A 20,929-nucleotide genomic window follows, 5' to 3' on the forward strand; every position below is an offset into this window, starting at 1 on the left:
AAGATCTTAAGCATAAAACGTATCAGGAAAGACTTAATGAACTCAATCAGTATAGTCTGGAGGACAGAAGGAAAAGGGGGGACATGATCAAAACATTTAAATATATTAAAGGGTTAAATAAGGTCCAGGAGGGAAGTGTTTTTAATAGGAAAGTGAACACAAGGACAAGGGGACACAATCTGAAGATAGTTGGGGGAAAGATCAAAAGCAACATGAGAAAATATTATTTTACTGAAAGAGTAGTAGATCCTTGGAACAAACTTCCAGCAGATGTGGTAGATAAATCCACAGTAACTGAATTTAAACATGCCTGGGATAAACATATATCCATCCTAAGATAAAATACAGAAAATAGTATAAGGGCATAGATGGACCATGAGGTCTTTTTCTGCCGTCAGACTTCTATGTTTCTATGTTTCTATATTGTTCTGTCTCTATATATCAATCTCTGGGTTGCAGGTTTGGTGTCAAACATGCAGAACTTATGACCTTGTGACTTTGGGATGCAAGAGGGAATGGGCTATTCCTGGTGGACTATAAAGTTCAAATACAAGAGACTAGTTTAATGCATAGAGAGAAGACCCCAGAATTGGATGAAGGCCAATTGGTACCTTAAGCAATGATGCCCTTTGGCTATTTTATGGCTTAACTGCCAAAGACATTAAAACTCTATGGAGGCTGAAAGCTAACTGTGGCCAGGAGAGAATTAACAGTAGATATTTTATTTTTTATTGATTGATTTTGTCTAATACACAATGAGGGGTTTAGTGGGTATACACATAGTAAAATACATGATGAAGGTTATAGAGGAGATACTCATAGTAAAAGAATAGAAGAGGAGATATAGGAATAGAAAAAAGGTGTAGGAGATATAGGAGAGCAATAGGACAGGGGACGGAAGACACTCTAGTGCACTTGTACTCGCCCCTTACTGACCTCTTAGGAATCTGGAGAGGTCAACCGTGGATAATCTAAGGGTAAAGTGTTGAGGGTTTGGGGATGACACTATGGAGTCCAGTAATGAGTTCCACGCTTCGACAACTCGGTTACTGAAGTCATATTTTTTACAGTCAAGTTTGGAGCGGTTAATATTAAGTTTAAATCTGTTGTGTGCTCTTGTGTTGTTGTGGTTGAAGCTGAAGTAGTCGCCGACAGGCAGGACATTGCAGCATATGATGTTGTGGGCAATACTTAGATCTTGTTTAAGGCGTCTTAGTTCTAGGCTTTCTAGGCCCAGGATTGAAAGTCTATTTTTGTAGGATATTCTGTTTTGAGTGGAGGAGTGAAGGGCTCTTCTGGTGAAGTATCTTTGGACATTTTCAAGGGTGTTGATGTCTGAGATGCGATATGGGTTCCAAACAGATGAGCTGTATTCGAGGATGGGTCTGGCAAAAGTTTTGTAAGCTCTGTGTGAGATTGCCAGAGCAGAAGCTATGTAGGATTAGGTTTACAACTCTTGAAGCCTTCTTGGCTATGTTGTTGCAGTGGGCTTTGGCACTTAAATCTTTTGTTCTTAGTATACCGAACGAATAGTTAGTTAGGAGTATGGTACTCTATGGCAGTGTTTTCCAACCTTGGCAACTTGAAGATATTTGGACTTCAACTCCCAGAATTCCCCAGCCAGCGAATGTTCGCTGGGGAATTCTGGGAGTTGAAGTCCAGATATCATCAAGTTGCCAAGGTTGGGAAACACTGCTCTATGATGTTCCCCTTCTCTTAAGCATGCTGTTTTTCTGCCTGATGGCTAATTGAGAGCTGGAGAGAGCCTAGCTTTGCTGGAGCCTTCTGAAGATGGGGAGAATAGCTGGCAGGAAACCCCTCCCAGATCCCCCAGCTATTTTTGCATCCTGGCAGGCTTTGCTGCTTTTGTAGAAAGCTAAATTGCAAGAGCCTTCCATTTCCTTCCTTTTCTCCATTGCCTTGTGCCAAGCCCTGCAAGATCTGTTCCAGGCCTGACAATCAAAGGGAACTGTGCAAAATAACTTGGTTGGCTCTGAAAGAACAGGGAATAACAGAGGGCAGATAGTCCTGGATTTACAAATGTTCATTTAGTGACCATTCAAAGTTACAATAGCAGTGGGGGGGAAAGCATTTTTTCACACTTATGACCATTGTAGCATTGCTCGTGATTGTGTGATCAAAATTAGGCCATGGGAAATGATTCATGTTTATGACTTTTGCAGTGTCCCAGGGTCATGTGTTCATTTTCTGTGACTTTCTGACAAGGCAATGGGGAAGCCAAATTCCCTTTGGCAGTACCTTCTCCCATGCAATGACCATTGACATTGAGGTCAACTGTAGAATTGCCAAGGCAAGCTTTGCCTTTGGCAGACTAATGACCAACACGTGGAACCGACATGGAATAAGCCTTGCTACAAAGCTCAAAGCCTACCGAGCAATAGTGCTAACTACCCTGTTGTATGCCGGGGAGAATTGGACTGTATGCTAGGCAACTGAACCACTTCCACATTTTATTTTTTATTTTATTTAGTTTGTCCAATGCACAACAATACACAATGAAGGTTATAGAGCTTATACTCGAGGAAAATATATTAGAGAAAGAATAGAAGTGAAAATTTAGGAATAGAATATATCCATTAGAGCAGTGTTTCCCAACCTTGGCAACTTGAAGATATTTGGACTTCAACTCCCAGAATTCCCCAGCCAGTAAATGGGAGAATTCTGGGAGTTGAAGTCCAGATATCTCCAAATTGCCAAGGTTGGGAAACACTGCATTGGAGAATAGAAGGATATTATGAGAGTAGTATAAGAAGAATAGAATAGAAGAATAGAAGAAAAGATATAGGAGATAAAGGAGAGACAATAGGACAGGGGACGGGAGGCATGCTAGTGCACTTATGCACGCCCCTTACTGACCTATTAGGAATCTGGAGAGGTCAACGGTGGATAGTCTAAGGGTAAAATGTTGTGGGTTAGGGGAAGATACTACGGAGTCCGGTAATGAGTTCCACGCTTTGACAACTCGATAACTAAAGTCATATTTTTTACAGTCCAATTTGGAGTGGTTAATATTAAACATTCATAGCAGAAGAGAAGCGAGAACTCCACAAAGCCAGAGCTGCAAATGCTGCAACTATGGTACCCATACATGTCTGCCCAACATGTGGCAGAACATTTTGTGCCCGTATAGGTCTCACCAGCCACCTGGGGACACATCACGTACAGCCCACAACGTATTAGATGTCAAGGTCCTCTTCGAATACGATGGATGAACATCATGACTTTGGGGCGACCTGCTTGGTACTACAGATAGTCCTCAACTACTTATGACTGTTGCAACATCCCTGTGGTCACATAATAAAAATCCAGGCACTTGACATGTCTGTTGCAATGTCCCAAGCCATGTGTCCATCTTTTGCAACCTTCTGATAAGCAAAGTCAGTGGGGACACCAGATTTATTTAATAACCACATAATTCACTTAAAAACTGCAGCAATTCACTTAACAACAACTGTGGCAAGGAGGGTCGTAAGACCAGGCAAAAGTCACTCTACAACTATCTTGCTTAGCAATTTAAATTTTGGGCTCAATTGTTGAGAATTGCTATACTAGTAGGTGACAGTATTAAAAAAAACCACATTTCTCTGCAGTGTTCTATTCTGTTTATTTGGGAGAAGACAAATGCTTGGCAATGACCCCTTGAAATGTTGACCACTGGTTTTGTTTAAGGTCATGTCAAGCTCAGTTACTGAGAATTTCACGGAAATATCCATGTCTTTTTCTTGGAAATGTTACAGAAATAGTTTCCCATTGTCTTATCTTCTACGGCTATATTTCAACTTCCTAAGTAGCTCACAGTCCCAGGATTTCCTAGCTGTCTCCCAGCCAACTCCTAATTAGGGCCAATCCTGGTCAGTTTTCCAAGATCAGCCAAAGTTGGTGTTTGTGGTTAGCTCTGGCCCAGCTCCTGCCCCAAGGACTGTGGATGTGGGGGAGACATCCACATGCTGCAGGCCTGTTTTGCCCCGGTGGAATCTGCTGATGAAGGCTCCTCTGACCAAGAAGACATGAGTGACAGGGAGGAGGAGAGTGTGGCAGACAGCTCAGAAGGAGATCAATTATCTCGCTCCTCCTTGGATTCATAACAAGAGCGGAGAGCGATGCATAGGCAGCAACAACTGAGAGATTATTATCAAAGAAAATGAGGCCACCTGTGGTTGGGTGGGGCTGTGGTCATTAGTGAGGCTGCTATAAATAGCAGCCTGTGGGTTTGGCCATTGTGGAGGATTATCTGATCCTTCTGTTTCATGACTGCTTTGCTGACTTTGATCTTTGTGTGCTGATTTTCCCCCGCTTTGAAACTAAACCAGAGCAAAGTGTGTTTCACTTTGTGAAAGAAGAAGGACTGTGAATTGCCTCACAGCTGCAAGCTACGTATCACAGAACTGATCAGGGACTTGTACAAATTACCAGTTTGTTTGGAGATGAGGGCTCTTGGCTATTCCAAAAGAGGGCTTGGTTTAAGTGAATTTTCATTATAAGGAACATTGTTTTGAATTTGCAAACCTGTGTGTGTCTGAAATTTGTGCCTGTGAATTTTTGGGAGGATTCTACCAGAGAGCCTGACAGAACAGGTTGCAAATCTTCTACTACCAAACTGGGCCAAATTTTGATAGGCCCCCAATTCGGGTGGTCTTTGGAGGGGAGAGTGAAAATGCAAAATGCAAAATCTCCCACTTCCACGTCATCCATGTGAAATGGGAGGGGACGTTCTCGGAAGCTCACCTTTTTCCATATACTCCGTAATGATGAACATGGGCCTTTGAGTTACCACTGCATAGAGCCTCACCAGGCGCGCATGGCGCAGTTTCTTCATCAGGTTGGCTTCAGCCAGGAAGGCCTCGGGTGACATGCTGCCTTGTTTCAAACTCTTGATGGCAACTTTTGTATGGCCATTGTAGTAGCCTGTGGAGGAAGAGAGGGAAGAGCTAAGCCTGAATTCCCCATTGCTGGATTATTTGTTTATTTATTCATTCATTCATTCATTCATTCATTCATTCACTCACTCACTCACTCACTCACTCACTCACTCACTCACTTACATACTTCCATCCTTCCTTCCTCCCTTCCTGCCTGCCTTCCTGCCTTCCTGCCTTCCTGCCTTCCTGCCTTCCTGCCTTCCTGCCTTCCTGCCTTCCTTCCATCCTTCCTTCCTGCCTGCCTGCCTGCCTTCCTTCCTTCCTTACTTACTTACTTACTTACTTCCATCCTTCCTTCCTTCCTTCCTTACTTACTTACTTACTTCCTTCCACCCTTCCTTCCTGCCTGCCTTCCTGCCTGCCTGCCTGCCTGCCTTCCTGCCTTCCTTCCTTCCTTCCTTCCTTCCTTCCTTCCTTCCTTCCTTACTTCCATCCTTCCTTCCTTCCTTCCTTCCTTACTTACTTCCATCCTTCCTTCCTTCCTTCCTTCCTTCCTTACTTACTTACTTACTTATTTATTTATTTAATGCATTTTGTTCAATGCACAATAATACACAATAAAGGTTATAGAGGATAAACTCGAGTAAATATATTAGAGAAAGAATAGAAGTGAAAATATATATCAGTAAGAGAATAGAAGAAAAGATAGAGGGATAGTAGATACCATAGAGGAGATATAGGAGAGGCAATAGGACAGGGGATGAAAGGCACCAGGAGTAGGCAAAGTTGGCTCTTCTGTGACATGTAGACTTCAACTCCCAGAATTCCTGCGCTGGCATGATTGGCTCAGGAAATCTGGGAGATGAAGTCCACAAGTCATAGAAGAGCCAACTTTGCCTATTCCTGGTCTATACTGAAAATCCTACTTCTTCAAACAAATTATTTAAATTATGTAAAATTATTCCAGTAATTTTTAAATAATTAAGACAATGACAAGTGGGTACCTTTGGGCCAATCAACAGCGTTCTAGTCCTGCTTTTGATATGAAAACAGGCTGAGTGATTTTGGACCAATCCCTACGAAATGGAGTTTTAGCCCTGCCTTAGGCATGAAAGCCCAGCTGGATGACTTTGGGCCAGTGACTCTCTCTCTCAATCCAACCTACTTTACAGGGTTGTTGTTATGTGGAAATTAGGAGGAAGGAGGATTACATAGAGGGATATAAAAAGAATAAAGATGGGATGATGATGATGATGATAACAGCAAGAGCCTTTTCGAATAAAGCAGTGTTTCCCAACCTTGGCAACTTGAAGATATCTGGACTTCAACTCCCAGAATTCCCCAGCCAGCATTCGCTGGCTGGGGAATTCTGGGAGTTGAAGTCCAGATATCTTCAAGTTGCCAAGGTTGGGAAACACTGGAATAAAGGTGTAGCTTCTTGAACTGCTGAACGTCATGGCTGACTTACCCATCCAAACTTCTCCAAACTGCCCTGCTCCCAGTTTCTCCACCAGCTTCAGGCTCTCCCTGGGCACTTCCCACTCATCCTGCCACCAGGGCTTCTGGGGCTTCTGGGTCTGGCAGGGCTTGGTGAGGCGGGTGCAGAGCCCATCAGCCTTACCTAGGAAAAGGATGAGGCCAAGGAGAAGAGTAAGTAAGTGGCTGATAATGATAATGATAATAATAATAATAATAATAATAATAATAATAATAATAATAATAATCACACGGTCCTAGGAGCTTGGGAAGCGCCCGACTGGGGATGAAATACAAAATCCAGCATAGTGATCTCGTTTGTTGTGTTGTACTGACATAATAATAATAATAATAATAATAATAATAATAATAATAATAATAATCACACAGTCCTAGGTGCTTGGGAAGTGCAGCATAGTGATCTTGTTTGCTGTGTTGTATTGAAATAATAATAATAATAATAATAATAGTAATAATAATAATAATAATAATAATAATAGTATCTCTGGCATTGGGAGACCCAAAGTCTCTTTGTAGGAGAAGAGCAAGCAGCCCAGTCCCACCCAAAGAGGCTTTCCAGCAATGTCTTCAGCCTTACTGGTATAATGTTCTACTAGGCTGTGCAAGCTGTCAAAGGTGATACGAGGAGAGATGTAGAACCCGCCGTTGTCCATATTTCGTATCTTGTAATGCTTCACAACTTCTCCTTGGTTCTGGTCAAAATCTCGCACAGAGAGGGAGAAGGAGCCTGGAAAGAAAGAGAATGGGGTTAATTTTCTGTACTTTTCTCAGGGAGAGAGAGAGAGGTAGGCATCGCTTTCTTTGCTTGGCTGGGACAGTTAAGAAAGAACTTAGCAGTGATTTAAAGGTATTAATAATGTATTCTTTTTTCTGTATGGCAATTTGACTTCTAGAATAAGAGGGGTAACTGCAACCCCAACTCTATGTTAAAGGTGTGTTTGTGTGTATGTCAATTTTAATGAAAAATTAATAAAGTTTATGAAAAAAAAAGAAAGAACTTAGCAGTGAAGAGGGGTCCAAACGAGATGTGTATTGTAGGAAGAGAGCGACATCAATCTATAGAACGTTCAGAGAGATATATTTTAATTTTTTTTTTCATTTTTGTTGATGAAATAAGTCGGTGCACACAGGGAAGAGGTAAAAAAAAAAAGTCAAAATAGCAGCCACACTGAAGCAATTAAAGCTTCATCCCTTTAATCCCTCCATCCCTTGCATTGGCTGCTGATCAGTTTCCGGTCACAATTCAAAGTGTTGGTGGCTCCGACCCTCTGGAACCAACTCCCCCCAGAGATTAGAACTGCCCCCACCCTCCTTGCCGTTCGTAAACTCCTTAAAACCCACCTCTGTCGTCAAGCGTGGGGGAACTGAAACATCTCCCCCTGCCTATGTAGTTTTCTGTGTATGATATGACTGTATGTATGTTTTTATATATTGGGGTTTCTTGTTTTTTAGACTTTTTAAATGTATTATTGTTATTTTAGATTCTAACTATTAGATTTGTCATTATATATTGTTTTTATCATTGCTGTAAGCCGCCCCAAGTCTACAGAGAGGGGCGGCATACAAACCTAATTAATAATAATAATAATAATAATAATAATAATAATAATAATAATAATGACCTATAAAGCCCTACATGGCATCAGGCCAGAATACCTACGGGACCGCCTTCTGTGGCACGAATCCCAGCAGCCGATTAGGTCCCACAGAGTTGGCCTTCTCCAGGTCCCGTCGACTAAACAATATCACTTGGTGGGATCTAGGGGAAGAGCCTTCTCTGTGGCGGCCCCGGCCCTCTGGAATCAACTCCCCCTTGAGATTCGAATTGCCCCCACCCTCCTTGCCTTCCGTAAGATGTTGAAGACCCATCTATACTGCCAAGCATGGGGGGGGGGGATTAATTTCTCCCCTTACCTTTCCTGACTCAACATATGAGATTGGTAGGATTGTTTAGAATTGCTAGTTTTTTTATAATAATGGGATTTTAACATAGTCTATATCAGTGATTTTCAACCTTTCTTGAGCCGCGACACATTTTTTACATTTACAAAACCATGGGGCACATTGAGCAGGGGGGTGGTAAAAAAAGTTTGGACAAAAAAATTCTCTCTCTCTTCCTCCCTTTCGCTCTATTTCTCTCTCCCTCCCTCTTTCTCTCCCTTTTTTTCTCTCTCCATCCCTTTCTTTCCCTTCCTTCCTCTTTTTTGCTCTCTTTCTCCCTCCCTCCCTCCCTCTGTCTTTCTCTCCCACCTTCCCTCCCGTTCTCTATTTCTTTCTCTCTCTTTCTCTCTCTCTCTCATTCTCTTTCTTTTTCTTTCTTTCTTTTTCTCTTTCTCTTTCTCTTTTTCTTTCTCTCTCTCTCTTGCTTTCTTTCTCTCTCTTGCTTTCTTTCTCTCTCTCTCTTGCTTTCTCTCTCTTGCTTTTTCTCTCTTGCTTTCTCTCTCTCTTTTTCTTTCTCTCTCTGAGCTTCGCGGCACACCTGACCATGTCTCACGGCACACTAGTGTGCCGCGGCACACTGGTTGAAAAACACTGGTCTATATTGCAACTGTAGGCAGCAGCTGGCTAGCCCACATTTCTTTTTGACAGTTGAGTTGCTTCCTTGTGGTAAGAAAAGTTGGTCGCTGATATGTCCATCAAAACTAGTTGCTCATAGTTGCTCCTGCCAGCAGCTTCCTCTGCTCAGCAATAGGGCCCACCCTTGACTCCAGTTGCTTCCAAGAAGAAGGCACCCATGTTGTCAATCAAAAGTATTAGACATCTCTCCTCCCTCCCTTTTTTCTCCCTCCCCCACCCCCACGGAAGGATGCCAACAGAATGACAAGAAAGCAGACTAATTGTGCAACAATAGGCATGACTGGAAACCCTTGAAGTTATAAGTTATAAGTTATATGGTTCTCAAGCCTGCCCCCCCCCCCAATAGAATGCAGAGTTAGCGACTGGGACACAGGAAAAGTCATTAAAAGGCAAATAAAAATTTCCATAAATGATCAATATACCAACAAAAGAAAGGAATTAATGAGAAGCTTTAATGTTTTCTAGCATAAAAGTCTAATCAAGAAGCTAGCAATGAGAAAACCACTCTCACCTACCGACATATGAAGGATAAGGAAACAAACTCCACTCTTCCTCTCATTGAACATCTTACCTAGTTGGGTAATTAAATGTCTCTGCAAGCTAACAGCCAAGCTCAGAGAGCATCAAGGACTCCATAACTGCAAATCTCCTTTTGTATTGGAATTACAGTGTTCCCTCGATTTTTGCGGGTTCGAACTTCGCGAAAAGTCTATACCACGGTTTTTCAAAAATATTAATTAAAAAATACTTCGCGGGATTTTTTCCTATACCACAGTTTTTCCCACCCAATGACGTCATATGTCATCGCCAAACTTTCGTCTGCTTTTAATAAATATTTTTAAAAATAAACATTAATAAATAAGCATGGTGAGTAATAATCTAAATGGTTGCTAAGGGAATGGAAAATTGCAATTTAGGGTTTTAAATGTGAAGGGAAGGTTTGTGATACTGTTCATAGCGAAAAGCGAGGGAACACTGTAATGATTTTCTTAAGAAAAGGCAGGGATTGTTCTGCAGTCATGGAGTGGAGCACCCATGAAATCTGGAAGCAAGCCACTCCAATGATTATTTTTTTCTCATTGAGAAGAAAATTTATTCTCCATTCCAGGTTGGATCTTCCATTGACAGGGTCTACCACAACTCGCCGCAGTCAACTTGCTATGGCCAATTCACCACAGCCAACTCACCATGGCAAACTCATTGCAGGACAACTCACCGTGGGACAAGAATTATACTATTATTGAAGAAATAGTGGAATGGAAACGTTAAAGAAAGGAGGCCAAGGGAGGATCTGAATGACAAAAATTAAAATATTTTTAAATTGTTTTAAATAGTTAAATTGAATTGCTGAATTGTCTTTTATTTATTTGCTTGCTTGCTTGCTTGCTTGCTTGCTTGCTTGCTTGCTTGCTTGCTTGCTTGCTTGCTTGCTTGCTTGCTTGCTTGCTTGCTTGCTTGCTTGCTTGCTTGCTTGCTTACTTACTTACTTACTTACTTACTTACTTACTTACTTACTTACTTATTTATTAGATTTGTATGCCGCCCCTCTCTGTAGACTCGGGGCGGCTCACAACAACAATAAAAACAGCATGTAACAAATCTAATATTTAAAACCACTAAAAACATCCTTATTAAAAATCAAACATACACACAAACATATCATGCATAAATTGTACAGGCCTAGGGGAAAAGGAATATCACAATTCCCCCATGCCTGACGGCAGAGGTGGGTTTTAAGGAGCTTATGAAAGGCGAGGAGGGTGGGGGCAATTCTGATCCCTGGGGGGAGCTGGTTCCAGAGGGCCGGGGCCGCCACAGAGAAGGCTCTTCCCCTGGGTCCCACCAAGCGGCATTGTTTAGTTGATGGGACCCGGAGAAGGTCCACTCTGTGGGACCTAATCGGTCGCTGGGATTCGTGCGGCAGAAGGCGGTCCCTGAGATAGTCTGGTCCGATGCCATGAAGGGCTTTATAGGTTATAACCAACACTTTGAATTGTGACCAGAAACTGATCAGCAACCAATGCAGACTGCGGAGTGTTGGTGTAACATGGGCATATTTAGGGAAGCCCATGACTGCTCTCGCAGCTGCATTCTGCACGATCTGAAGTTTCCGAACACTCTTCAAAGGTCGCCCCATGTAGAGAGCATTACAGTAGTCGAGCCTCGAGGTGATGAGGGCGTGAGTGACTGTGAGCAGTGACTCCCGGTCCAGATAGGGCCGCAACTGGTGCACCAGGTGAGCCTTGCAGCAAGTTGGCCCATGGCAAGTTGGTCATCATGATGAGTTGTCCCGTGGTGAGTTGGTTTGGCAGGACAAGTTAGCTGTAGCAACTTGGTTGTAGCGAGTTGCCCCATTCCACTTTGATAAGCTTCTGTTAGTTACTTCTTGTCTTGCTCTCTTCTCTGTGACAGCCCCTCCAATATTAGACTGCTATCATGCAAAGCACCCAATGACACTTCTCCAAAGTTATGTTTAAGTTTCCCTCTCCAATCTCTTTGTCATTTTCCTAATACAGAAGAAAGGATGACCAGAGCCTTGCCTAAACAAATTACCTTTGGTGGATTCACTCTCTCGAAGGAGGAAAGCGCCGTGGGTATTACCAGCAGTGAGAAGGCGGCGCTCAGCATCCTTCCGGCCGAGGGCTTTGAAAAACCAACTGCGAGAAACAAAACATTGTTGATCACAGGATCCTATCCACAGCCATTGTGCATTCTTCAGTTTTACATGCGTGACCGCAGCTCTTCTGACTTAAAGTGAAACAAGGTGAGGATATTGTTTAGTACAGAAAAAAAGGTCACATTTACATTTTAATTTGAAACCTTTTTTTGGGGGGGGGCCACTTTGCAAAACGAATACTTCCAGAATGGCATACAGTAAATATTTCCACTATAGCTTATAAAATATACTATTGTAAAAAAAAGAAATCCATATAATTATTTTGATCCACAAGAACAAAGTAGAGAAAAGAGAAATGTAGCGTAACATTGTTGTGAGCCGCCCCGAGTCTTCGGAGAGGGCGGAATACAAATCTAATAAATTATTAAATTATTATTATTATAACAGTCAGGCTTGGGGCGATTAGACTCTAGCCCCCTGTCCCATGAAACATAGACACATAGAAGACTGACGGCAGAAAAAGACCTCATGGTCCATCTAGTCTGCCCTTATACTATTTCCTGTATTTTATCTTACAAGGGATATATGTTTATCCCAGGCATGTTTAAATTCAGTTACTGTGTATTTACCAACCACGTCTGCTGGAAGTTTGTTCCAAGGATCTACTACTCTCAGTGAAATAATATTTTCTCATGTTGCTTTTGATCTTTCCCCCAACTAACTTCAGATTGTGTCCCCTTGTTCTTGTGTTCACTTTCCTATTAAAAACACTTCCCTCCTGGACCTTATTTAACCCTTTAATATATTTAAATGTTTCGATCATGTCCCCCATGAATGTTATGTATAGTTGTTGTTTGAGTGGGTATGATTGTTTTTTTAAAATAATACTGGGTTTTATAGACTAGTACACTTAGTTTTTAAAAAGTAATTGGATTTATTTATTTATTCGACTTTATTCGACTTTATTCAACTTTATTCGACTTTATTTATTTATTTATTTACTTACTTACTTACTTATTTACTTATTTATTTATTTACTTATTTATTTATTTACTTACTTACTTACTCACTTACTTATTTATTTACTTATTTATTTATTTATTTACTTATTTACTTACTTACTTATTCATGCCGCTCAATCCTGAAGGGCTCAGGGCGGCTTACCACAATAGTATGAGTACAATATAAATAGATACAAAACAGTAAAAGATGTCCAACATTAAAAGAAGTCGAATTTAGACAATTATATTGTATTCTTCTTCTTTTGATGTGTTGTAAGCTGCCCTGAATCCTCGGAGAGGGGCGGCAAAATAATCCAAAAATATAAAGGGCAAAATATTTTGTTTCTTGCAAAATCATTTCAAAATTAGCCCATCTGCCTTAAGAATAAAGTCATTTACCATTTGCCCAGTAAAGATATTTTCAGCACCTAATTTCCCCCTCCCCTCTTTTCCTGCTGTTGATTTAAATAGCCATGTGTCTATACTACGAAGATCAGAATTGTGCAAGTGAAGATGCTCCTTATGACCCTCTGTGAAAGTGAACATTGGACTTTGAAGAAAGAAAGCACCAACAACTTTTGTTGTTAGTATACCGAGGTTAAAGACCTCGGTATACTAACAACAAAAGATTTAAGTGCCAAAGCCCCCTGCAACAACATAGCCAAGAAGGCTTCAAGAGTTGTAAACCTAATCCTACGTAGCTTCTGCTCTGGAAATCTCACACTGTTTACTAGAGCTTACAAAACTTTTGCCAGACCCATCCTAGAATACAGCTCATCTGTTTGGAACCCATATCGCATCTCAGACATTAACACCCTTGAAAATGTCCAAAGATACTTCACCATAAGAGCCCTTCACTCCTCCACTCGAAATAGAATCCCCTACGAGACTAGACTTTCAATCCTGGGCCTAGAAAGCTTAGAACTACGACGTCTTAAATAAGATCAAAGTATTGCCCACAAGATCATATGCTGCAACGTCCTGCCTGTCGGTGACTACTTCAGCTTCAACCACAACAACACAAGAGCACACAACAGATTTAAACTTAATATTAACCACTCCAAACTTGACTGTAAAAAATATGACGTCAGTAACCGAGTTGTCGAAGCGTGGAACTCATTACCGGATTCCATAGTGTCATCCCCCAAACCCTCAACACTTTACCCTTAGATTATCCACGGTTGACCTCTCCAGATTCCTAAGAGGTCAGTAAGGGGCATGCATAAGTGCACTAGAGTGCCTTCCGTCCCCTGTCCTATTGCTCTCCTATATCTCCTATTCCTTTCTTCTATTCCTATATCTCTTCTTCTATTCTTTCATTGATATGTTTTATTCCTATATCTTCTCTTCTATTCTTTCTTAGATATATTTTACTATGAGTATCTCCTCTATAACCTTCATTATGTATTTTACTATGTGTATACCCACTAAAACCCTCATTGTGTATTGGACAAAATCAATCAATCAATCAATAAATAAATAAATAAATAAAAAGAAGCACTCCAAGGATTGTATTTATCACTGATGGCTATACCGCGATCCTGATGGATCAAGATGGAGGTTGTGTTTTTGGTGTAACCTCTAAATACTCTCCAAGCACAGCTTCTGAGGAACATCTTGCAGTCAGGCCTTCAGTGTGGTTACCACAAAGACCAAAGTCCCTGTCACTACTTCCCTTGTGGCGTCCACGGCAGGCCCTCAAATCTCATCAACCAAAACGATTCAAGTGGATGGAGGCCTTGCGGTAAAAAAGGAACCATCTACTTCCGTGAGGTTAAAAAGTAGGAGGATGACCTTGGAGAAGAAAAAAGGCAGCTTAACCTGAAACAGAGCTGGGCATGAAGGAGAAACTCAAGTTAACCCTGTCTTGTTTGTCTTGGATGTAAGAAGGAAAGCGAATCCTGGTCAGTCTTTCAAGATTTTTTTTTTTATCATACCCCATAGCAAAAAAGGAAAGTGTGTTATGGGGTCTGGCTTTCCTTGAAGGGTTGAGAAACTAAATGGTTGGTGTGAGGCTAAACATAATAAATAGAATAAGAGAATGACAGATTTGGAAGGGACATGGGAAGTATTCAAACCCACCCCACCCCTTGAGATAGGAAGCCCCAATATCAGTGATGGTGACCCCATAGCACGTGTGCCACAGGTGACATGCAGAGCCATATTGGAGGGTGTTGTGCTTGGCTCTAGGCCAGCTCCTGGAGCTGGAGATTTTGATGTGGATCTGTCTGGTTGCCAGCTGACTCGGACAGTGAAACTGGCTCACAAGCAGAAACAGACAGTGGGGGAGAAGAGGCAGGTAGGTGGATGGGTGCAGTTCTCCAGCTAGGGAGTCCTAAGACTCAGAAGGGGATGATATCATGGATGACCCAATCTTGGATCCCCATGTGCGCAGGATTATGGGACGAAGGGATCAGTTGCGCAGGCGCCTAAAGAGATAAGGGCGTGCAGCTGTTCAGGGGTTAAATGATACTACAGAGACTCTGATAAATATAGGAGTTTGGGAGTTCTGAGGCGTGGGCGTTTATTGTTTGTGTGTGCATGTTTGGAATAAGAAAGAAGATTTATTTATTTATTTATTTATTTATTTATTTATTTATTTATTTATTTATTTATTTATTTATTTATTTATTTATTTATTTATTTATTTATTTATTTATTTATTTATTTATATGCTGCCCCTCTCTGAGGACTAAGCTGTGTGGGGCTGCTTTCTGTTTTCAAGAACTCTTGTAAACTCTGACATACTTTTATTGAGAAGAGCTGTGAGGAATTGGCATGTGAGAACTCTGGCTTTATAGCTTCGTAATTTACTCCTCTGTTTTTGGCACACGCCTCGGCATCAAAGAAACTTTGGGTGTGAGTAATTTGTCACCTCTTGGGATTAGAGAGCAGTAATTTGGGAATTGTTTTACAAGACTCTGCATATAAAAGAGATTGATTTACTTTTCTTGTCGTGTGTTTGAAAATTATTCTTAACTCTTAGGGGGCTAATTGCCATTAGCCAGGCAGAACAGAGGGTATGCGAGGCATTGCCCTAGGTTAGCTCCAGCGCACAGGCGTGCACTGACTAGCTGATTTTTGGCCTTGGGAAAGACTGTTCCGCCCTCCGGAGGCTTCAGTTTCTAGAAGCTTCCCTGAAACCTCTGGAGTGTGAAAAACAGAACAACGGGCAAACTGGAAGTCCATTTTTCTGAACTTACAATTTGCCTGTTTTTTCAGCGTCCCAGGCCTCAACGAGGCCTATGTGCATGCATGGGGGTGGGTTGTGCGCATGCGCATGGGTAGCATGGAGAAGTCTGCATGCATGGGGGGAAGGAATGGCTGGGGGCATGTGCGTGCGCGCTAGTGCAGGCACACACACCCTTTTGGCACACAAACCAAAAAAGATTCACCATCACTGCCCAGTACCATTTCAGACCAATGGTTGTTCAATCTCTTCTTTAAAATGTATTGGAGCATTCACAATCTTTGGAGGAAAGTTACAGTGATACCTCGTCTTACCTCGTCTGCCATGGTTATTAATTAAGGCACCATGTGATTGTGACTTTGCTTCCCAAAAGCTGGCTTGGAAAGTCGCAAATGATGATCACACAACTTCAGGATGCCGTTCCATTGAGGACCACACGTTAAGTGCTGTTGGGTCACATGTTTTTTTCAGCACCACCGTAACTTTGAACAATCACTAAATTAATGGTTGTAGATAAAGGACTACAGTTCTTGCTACTCACGGCTCTTGCTCCAGTGTGTTCAACTTGGCGACAAAGTTGCATGGTATGTAGCCCACTTGTCCTGTGGTGAGAGACTGAGCTTTCCACCATTCCCCTGTCCTAAAAGAGAGACAAGGGACTAGTCCAGTGAAGGGCTACCAAATTTTTTACTACCATACTGTGAGTGTGGCTTATGCAGGACACCCTGCATTTTCTTTCAACATCTTTCATGCTATTTGGGTGCTCTGGGGTGGAGCTCCATTTTCGCTACCCTACTGTATTCGCCCCCCATCCAGGCAGCAGCCCTCCCCTGCACTAGTCCCAGCATAATTTTCACACAATGAATTTTTGTGATGTGCTTTATCAAAAGGAAACCCACCACCCCTCCACTCAGGGCAGTGAACTTGGGTGGGATGTACTCCAACACCAGAGAATCCATTGGGGAGATCAAGGTATCCAATAGATCAAGATGGCTATTGCAGACTGACAATAAAAGCCCAACCTTTTAAAAATACACTTCACAACTTATGCATATACAAATGATTAGAGGCAGTAAATGAATTTGTGCGCCTTGGTAGAAAGTTCATACTCAGAGTGTCAGTCCAAAGCCATTTTCTTTGGGGTCTTAGGCCTGTCACACTTTATACTATTATGCTATGCATTTTCTATTGTAGGAAAATGGGAGGAGGGATTGTTTGAAGTTGCTAGCATGTAGTCATAACAAATTCTTTCCAGAAAGAAAGACAGAGAGAGGGGGAGAGAGATACAGAGAGGGGAGAGATAGAGAGGGAAAGGGGGAGAGAGCCATAGAGAGATGTAGAGAGGGGGAGAGAAATACAGAAAGAGGGAGAGAGAGGGGGGAGAGAGAAACATAGATAGAGAGAAGGAGAAAGAGAGAGAAAGAAAGAAAGAAAGAAAGAAAGAAAGAAAGAAAGAAAGAAAGAAAGAAAGAAAGAAAGAAAAGGAGTTTGTGGTTTCCAGTTCTCTGTTCTAATGACTGGCTGAGTAGGCGTGGCTAGAGTGTCATGTGACTGTGGCTAGAAGGTCATGACTGGGTAAGAGGGAGGGCTGTCGAGCTGGCCCCGCCCACCCAGGTTTTGTGGCTCCCGGTGTTTTTTTTTCTATGGGAAACGAGTCCACGTGGCTCTGAGTGTTTAACTTGGCCAATCTCTGTCCTTCAATGCAACTTAGCCACATTAAGAGAAGAGTTAATTCCTTTTGCTGATGAATCACATCATGTCCCACAATGGAAACCAGCTTACTCTTCTAATATCCTCAGCTGTTCGTCTTTCCGAAGCAGCAGATCTCCTTCATGGGTTGATTCATAATCATAGAGCGCAACCACCAGTTTATCTAAAAAGAGCAGAAACACAAAACAGGTTTCTGAGTAAAGGCTGATAGGAATAGAAGGAAACGAGTTACATTGCAGAAGACTATGGACATCTGTGAAGACTATTGTGTAGTGGGCTTCAATAGGCAAGAAGCAGACCAGCATAGCTACAACAGCATTTATTGACTCAAAACCGGAACTGGAACACTGCAGGCAATTCCCTGTAATTGATATTCTGGGCCCCTAGGGCCTTAACCAATCATAATACTTGAAAACTCCTGCCCAATGTGAATATTCTACATTTTCCTCCAAAACAGTTGGAGTTAAGAGTTAACAGACTCTTAACTGTTAATACTGATGGAAAGTATCTTTTGGGAACCAACAAGAGCTGGCTTGGGATAAAAGTTAAGGGATAAATGTTCAGGGGTAAAAGTTAAGGGATAAAAGTTAAGGGATAAAAGTTAAGGGATAAAAGTTAAGGATTAAAAGTTAAGGGATAAATGTTCAGGGGTAAAAGTTAAGGGATAAAAGTTAAGGGGTAAAAGTTAAGGGATAAAAGTTAAGGGGTAAAAGTTAAGGGATAAAAGTTAAGGGGTAAAAGTTAAGGGATAAAAGTTAAGGAACAGAGTAGAAAGCAGGAGAAAAGAGCCAAGCTGACTCAATCTCCCATTCCTTACTCTAGTAGAATTGTGGCTAATCCTTGAGTCTGAACAAGGTGTGTGTGCTCTTCAGGTCCATTTTAGACTTCTGGTGACCACCAACTTCTCTGTAATTTTTTAGCCATTTTTTTCCAGAAGTGGCTTGCCTCCTTCCTTCTTTTGTTCTCTGCCCTAAGTTTGCCCCCAACCCCTTGACATGCCAACCAATCCTAAAATGCCACAGATTTATTGCATTGCTAAAAAAATCCAGATAGTCTTTGCACAGCCTTGGCCAACCTCCAAAGTTGAAAATAAAAGGAAACGCTTACCTTGAAGGGGTGAACTAGGGGGAGGAAAGTCTTTGGCTGGCAAAAGAGGAGTGTGCAGATCGGAACCATTTAAAGTGGGTCTCTGCAGGAGAAACAATGCTAACTGAAATCAAACATGCTTTGATTGTATGACAGGTGAAAGGTGAGGTAGAACCATTTTCAAACATGATGGAAGGAAGCCGGAACTAAAATGCCTCCTCCTCACCCAAATGAAATTATTATTATTATTATTCTCTGATAGTCCATATTTCCTGATCTGACTAAAAGAAAGAGTGATCCTCTCAGTTATGAAATCATGTATAAAACTTGACCAAACACATATTTCAAAGAAAAGTTGATATATATATATATAAACTGGAGTGGGGAACTTTTGGGGTGAGACTTTATACCACTGTTTCCATCTTGGCAGTTTTAAAATGGGGACCTTAAAACTGCAAAGATTTGAAAACATTGCTTTTTTTTTAATGTATTGATTAAATTTTTCTGTGTTTTTAAAAAACAATACATGATCGTATTTACAGGTGGATCTACATCATATATACATTCCTATCAACATTCTCTTTTGTTTGCTTTTAGATTTCTTGATGTTTTGTTTCAATGTTTAGTTTGAGTTTCTTTTTTTTGTCCAGATTTTGTCCAGATTTCATAGTAGTCCGATTCTTTTCGATTATTGAGTTCCATTGTCCATCTGTCCATCTCTGCGCAGTCGTATATTTTCTTAATGATCTCGTTGTCTTCAGGTATTTGCGGGTTTTTCCAGTTCTGTGCAAATACCATCCTTGCCGCTGTTATTATACGCAAGCTTCAATAGTTTACATTTTTAGGATAAGTCCCTCTCATAATACCCAGTAGAAAAAACTCTGGTGTATATTCCATTTTTGTTTTTGTTATTTGACACAACCAATTATTTATTTTTTCCCAATATTTTCTTGTCTCTGGACATAACCACCATTCATTCATTCATTCATTCATTCATTCATTCATTCATTCATTCATTCATTTATTTATATTTGTATGCCGCCCCTCTCCGCAGATGAAAGAAGGTGCCTTGATTCTTATTACATTTCCAACACTGTAATTGTTGTGCATTTTGGCTAATCTTTTGGGTGGGAGATGCCAACAGTATAACATTTTGTTTTGGTTTTCTTTGTATATTGTGGATTTTGTTAGTTTAATATTTATCTTCCAAATCTGTTCCCATTCTCTCTCTATATATATATTATGTCCGACATTTTTCGCCCATGCAATCATTGTTCCTTTGACTATCTCCTCTGGTCTTTCACATTCCATCAAATATTTATATATTTTTGATATTACTTTTTCTTCCGGGCCTGTCAGTAGTTTATCTAGTGCTTTATACAGGAAAGTATTTGTCCCCTCTCTGTGGACTCGGGGTGGCTTACAACATTTCAATTAAAAAAAATAAAAATAAAACGCTTCTAATCCAATTAATAGAAATAATTAATTTAAAAAATTATCTTAAAAAGCTAAACATTTAACAATCAAACATTCACATGCCTATAGAGCATACCATGCATTCTACAGGAGCTATGGGATTAATGTCTAGATGAGCATACCAGAACAATACATGAGAAATCTCACCTGGGGCTTGGTGGCTGGGTCAATAGGATAGTGACAAACCTCACAAATCTCAGCGTCTATAGCCCAGTCATCATCATAGTCCAAACTGCAGCAACAACCCATGATGTCTGCAAAGATAGGAGAGGAACCGAGTCATGAGCCCAGCTTCAAAACTCCAAATATCAGGAGTTTTGATCACAGGAAATTAGAAATGAAAATGAAATGAATTTGTAACAAAATATACAGTGTTCCCTCGATTTTTGCGGGGGATGCGTTCCAAGACCACCCGCGAAAGTCGAATTTCCACGAAGTAGAGATGCGGAAGTAAATACACTATTTTTGGCTATGAACAGTATCACAAGCCTTCCCTTAACACTTTAAACCCCTAAATTGCAATTTCCCATTCCCTTAGAAACCATTTAGATTATTACTCGCCATGTTTATTTATTAAAGTTTATTAAAAAAATATTTATTAAAGGCAGACGAAAGTTTGGCAATGACATATGATGTCATCGGGCGGGAAAAACCGTGGTATAGGGGAAAAACGCGCGAAGTATTTTTTAATTAATATTTATGAAAAACCGTGGTATAGACTTTTTGCAAAGTTTGAACCCGCGAAAATCGAGGGAACACTGTATTGCCATTGTTTATTTATTTATTTAATTTATTTATTTATTCAATTTTTTTTAATGTCGCCCTTCTCCTTAGACTCAGGGCGGCTTACAACATGTTAGCATTAGCACTTTTGTAACAGAGCCAGCCTATGGCC

At 41.0% G+C, this 20,929-nt stretch overlaps 1 protein-coding gene across 1 annotated transcript in view; it reads right to left on the bottom strand.

Annotated features, from left to right (window-relative positions):
* LCK (LCK proto-oncogene, Src family tyrosine kinase) overlaps positions 1-20,929 on the bottom strand; it is a 34,172-nt gene that overhangs the window by 8,385 nt on the left and 4,858 nt on the right. Inside the window, exons 2-9 of the mRNA XM_070764898.1 lie at positions 20,182-20,288; positions 18,580-18,661; positions 17,545-17,635; positions 16,304-16,402; positions 11,508-11,611; positions 6,955-7,104; positions 6,349-6,501; positions 4,747-4,926 (exon numbers count right to left, since the gene is read on the bottom strand). Coding sequence (XP_070620999.1) covers positions 4,747-4,926; positions 6,349-6,501; positions 6,955-7,104; positions 11,508-11,611; positions 16,304-16,402; positions 17,545-17,635; positions 18,580-18,661; positions 20,182-20,283 — 961 coding nt within the window. The 5' untranslated portion in view covers positions 20,284-20,288. The remainder of the gene's footprint in view (positions 1-4,746; positions 4,927-6,348; positions 6,502-6,954; positions 7,105-11,507; positions 11,612-16,303; positions 16,403-17,544; positions 17,636-18,579; positions 18,662-20,181; positions 20,289-20,929) is intronic.

This window comes from Erythrolamprus reginae, chromosome 11, assembly GCF_031021105.1.
Source record: "Erythrolamprus reginae isolate rEryReg1 chromosome 11, rEryReg1.hap1, whole genome shotgun sequence".
In the NCBI taxonomy this organism is placed as follows: Eukaryota; Metazoa; Chordata; class Lepidosauria; order Squamata; family Dipsadidae; genus Erythrolamprus; species Erythrolamprus reginae.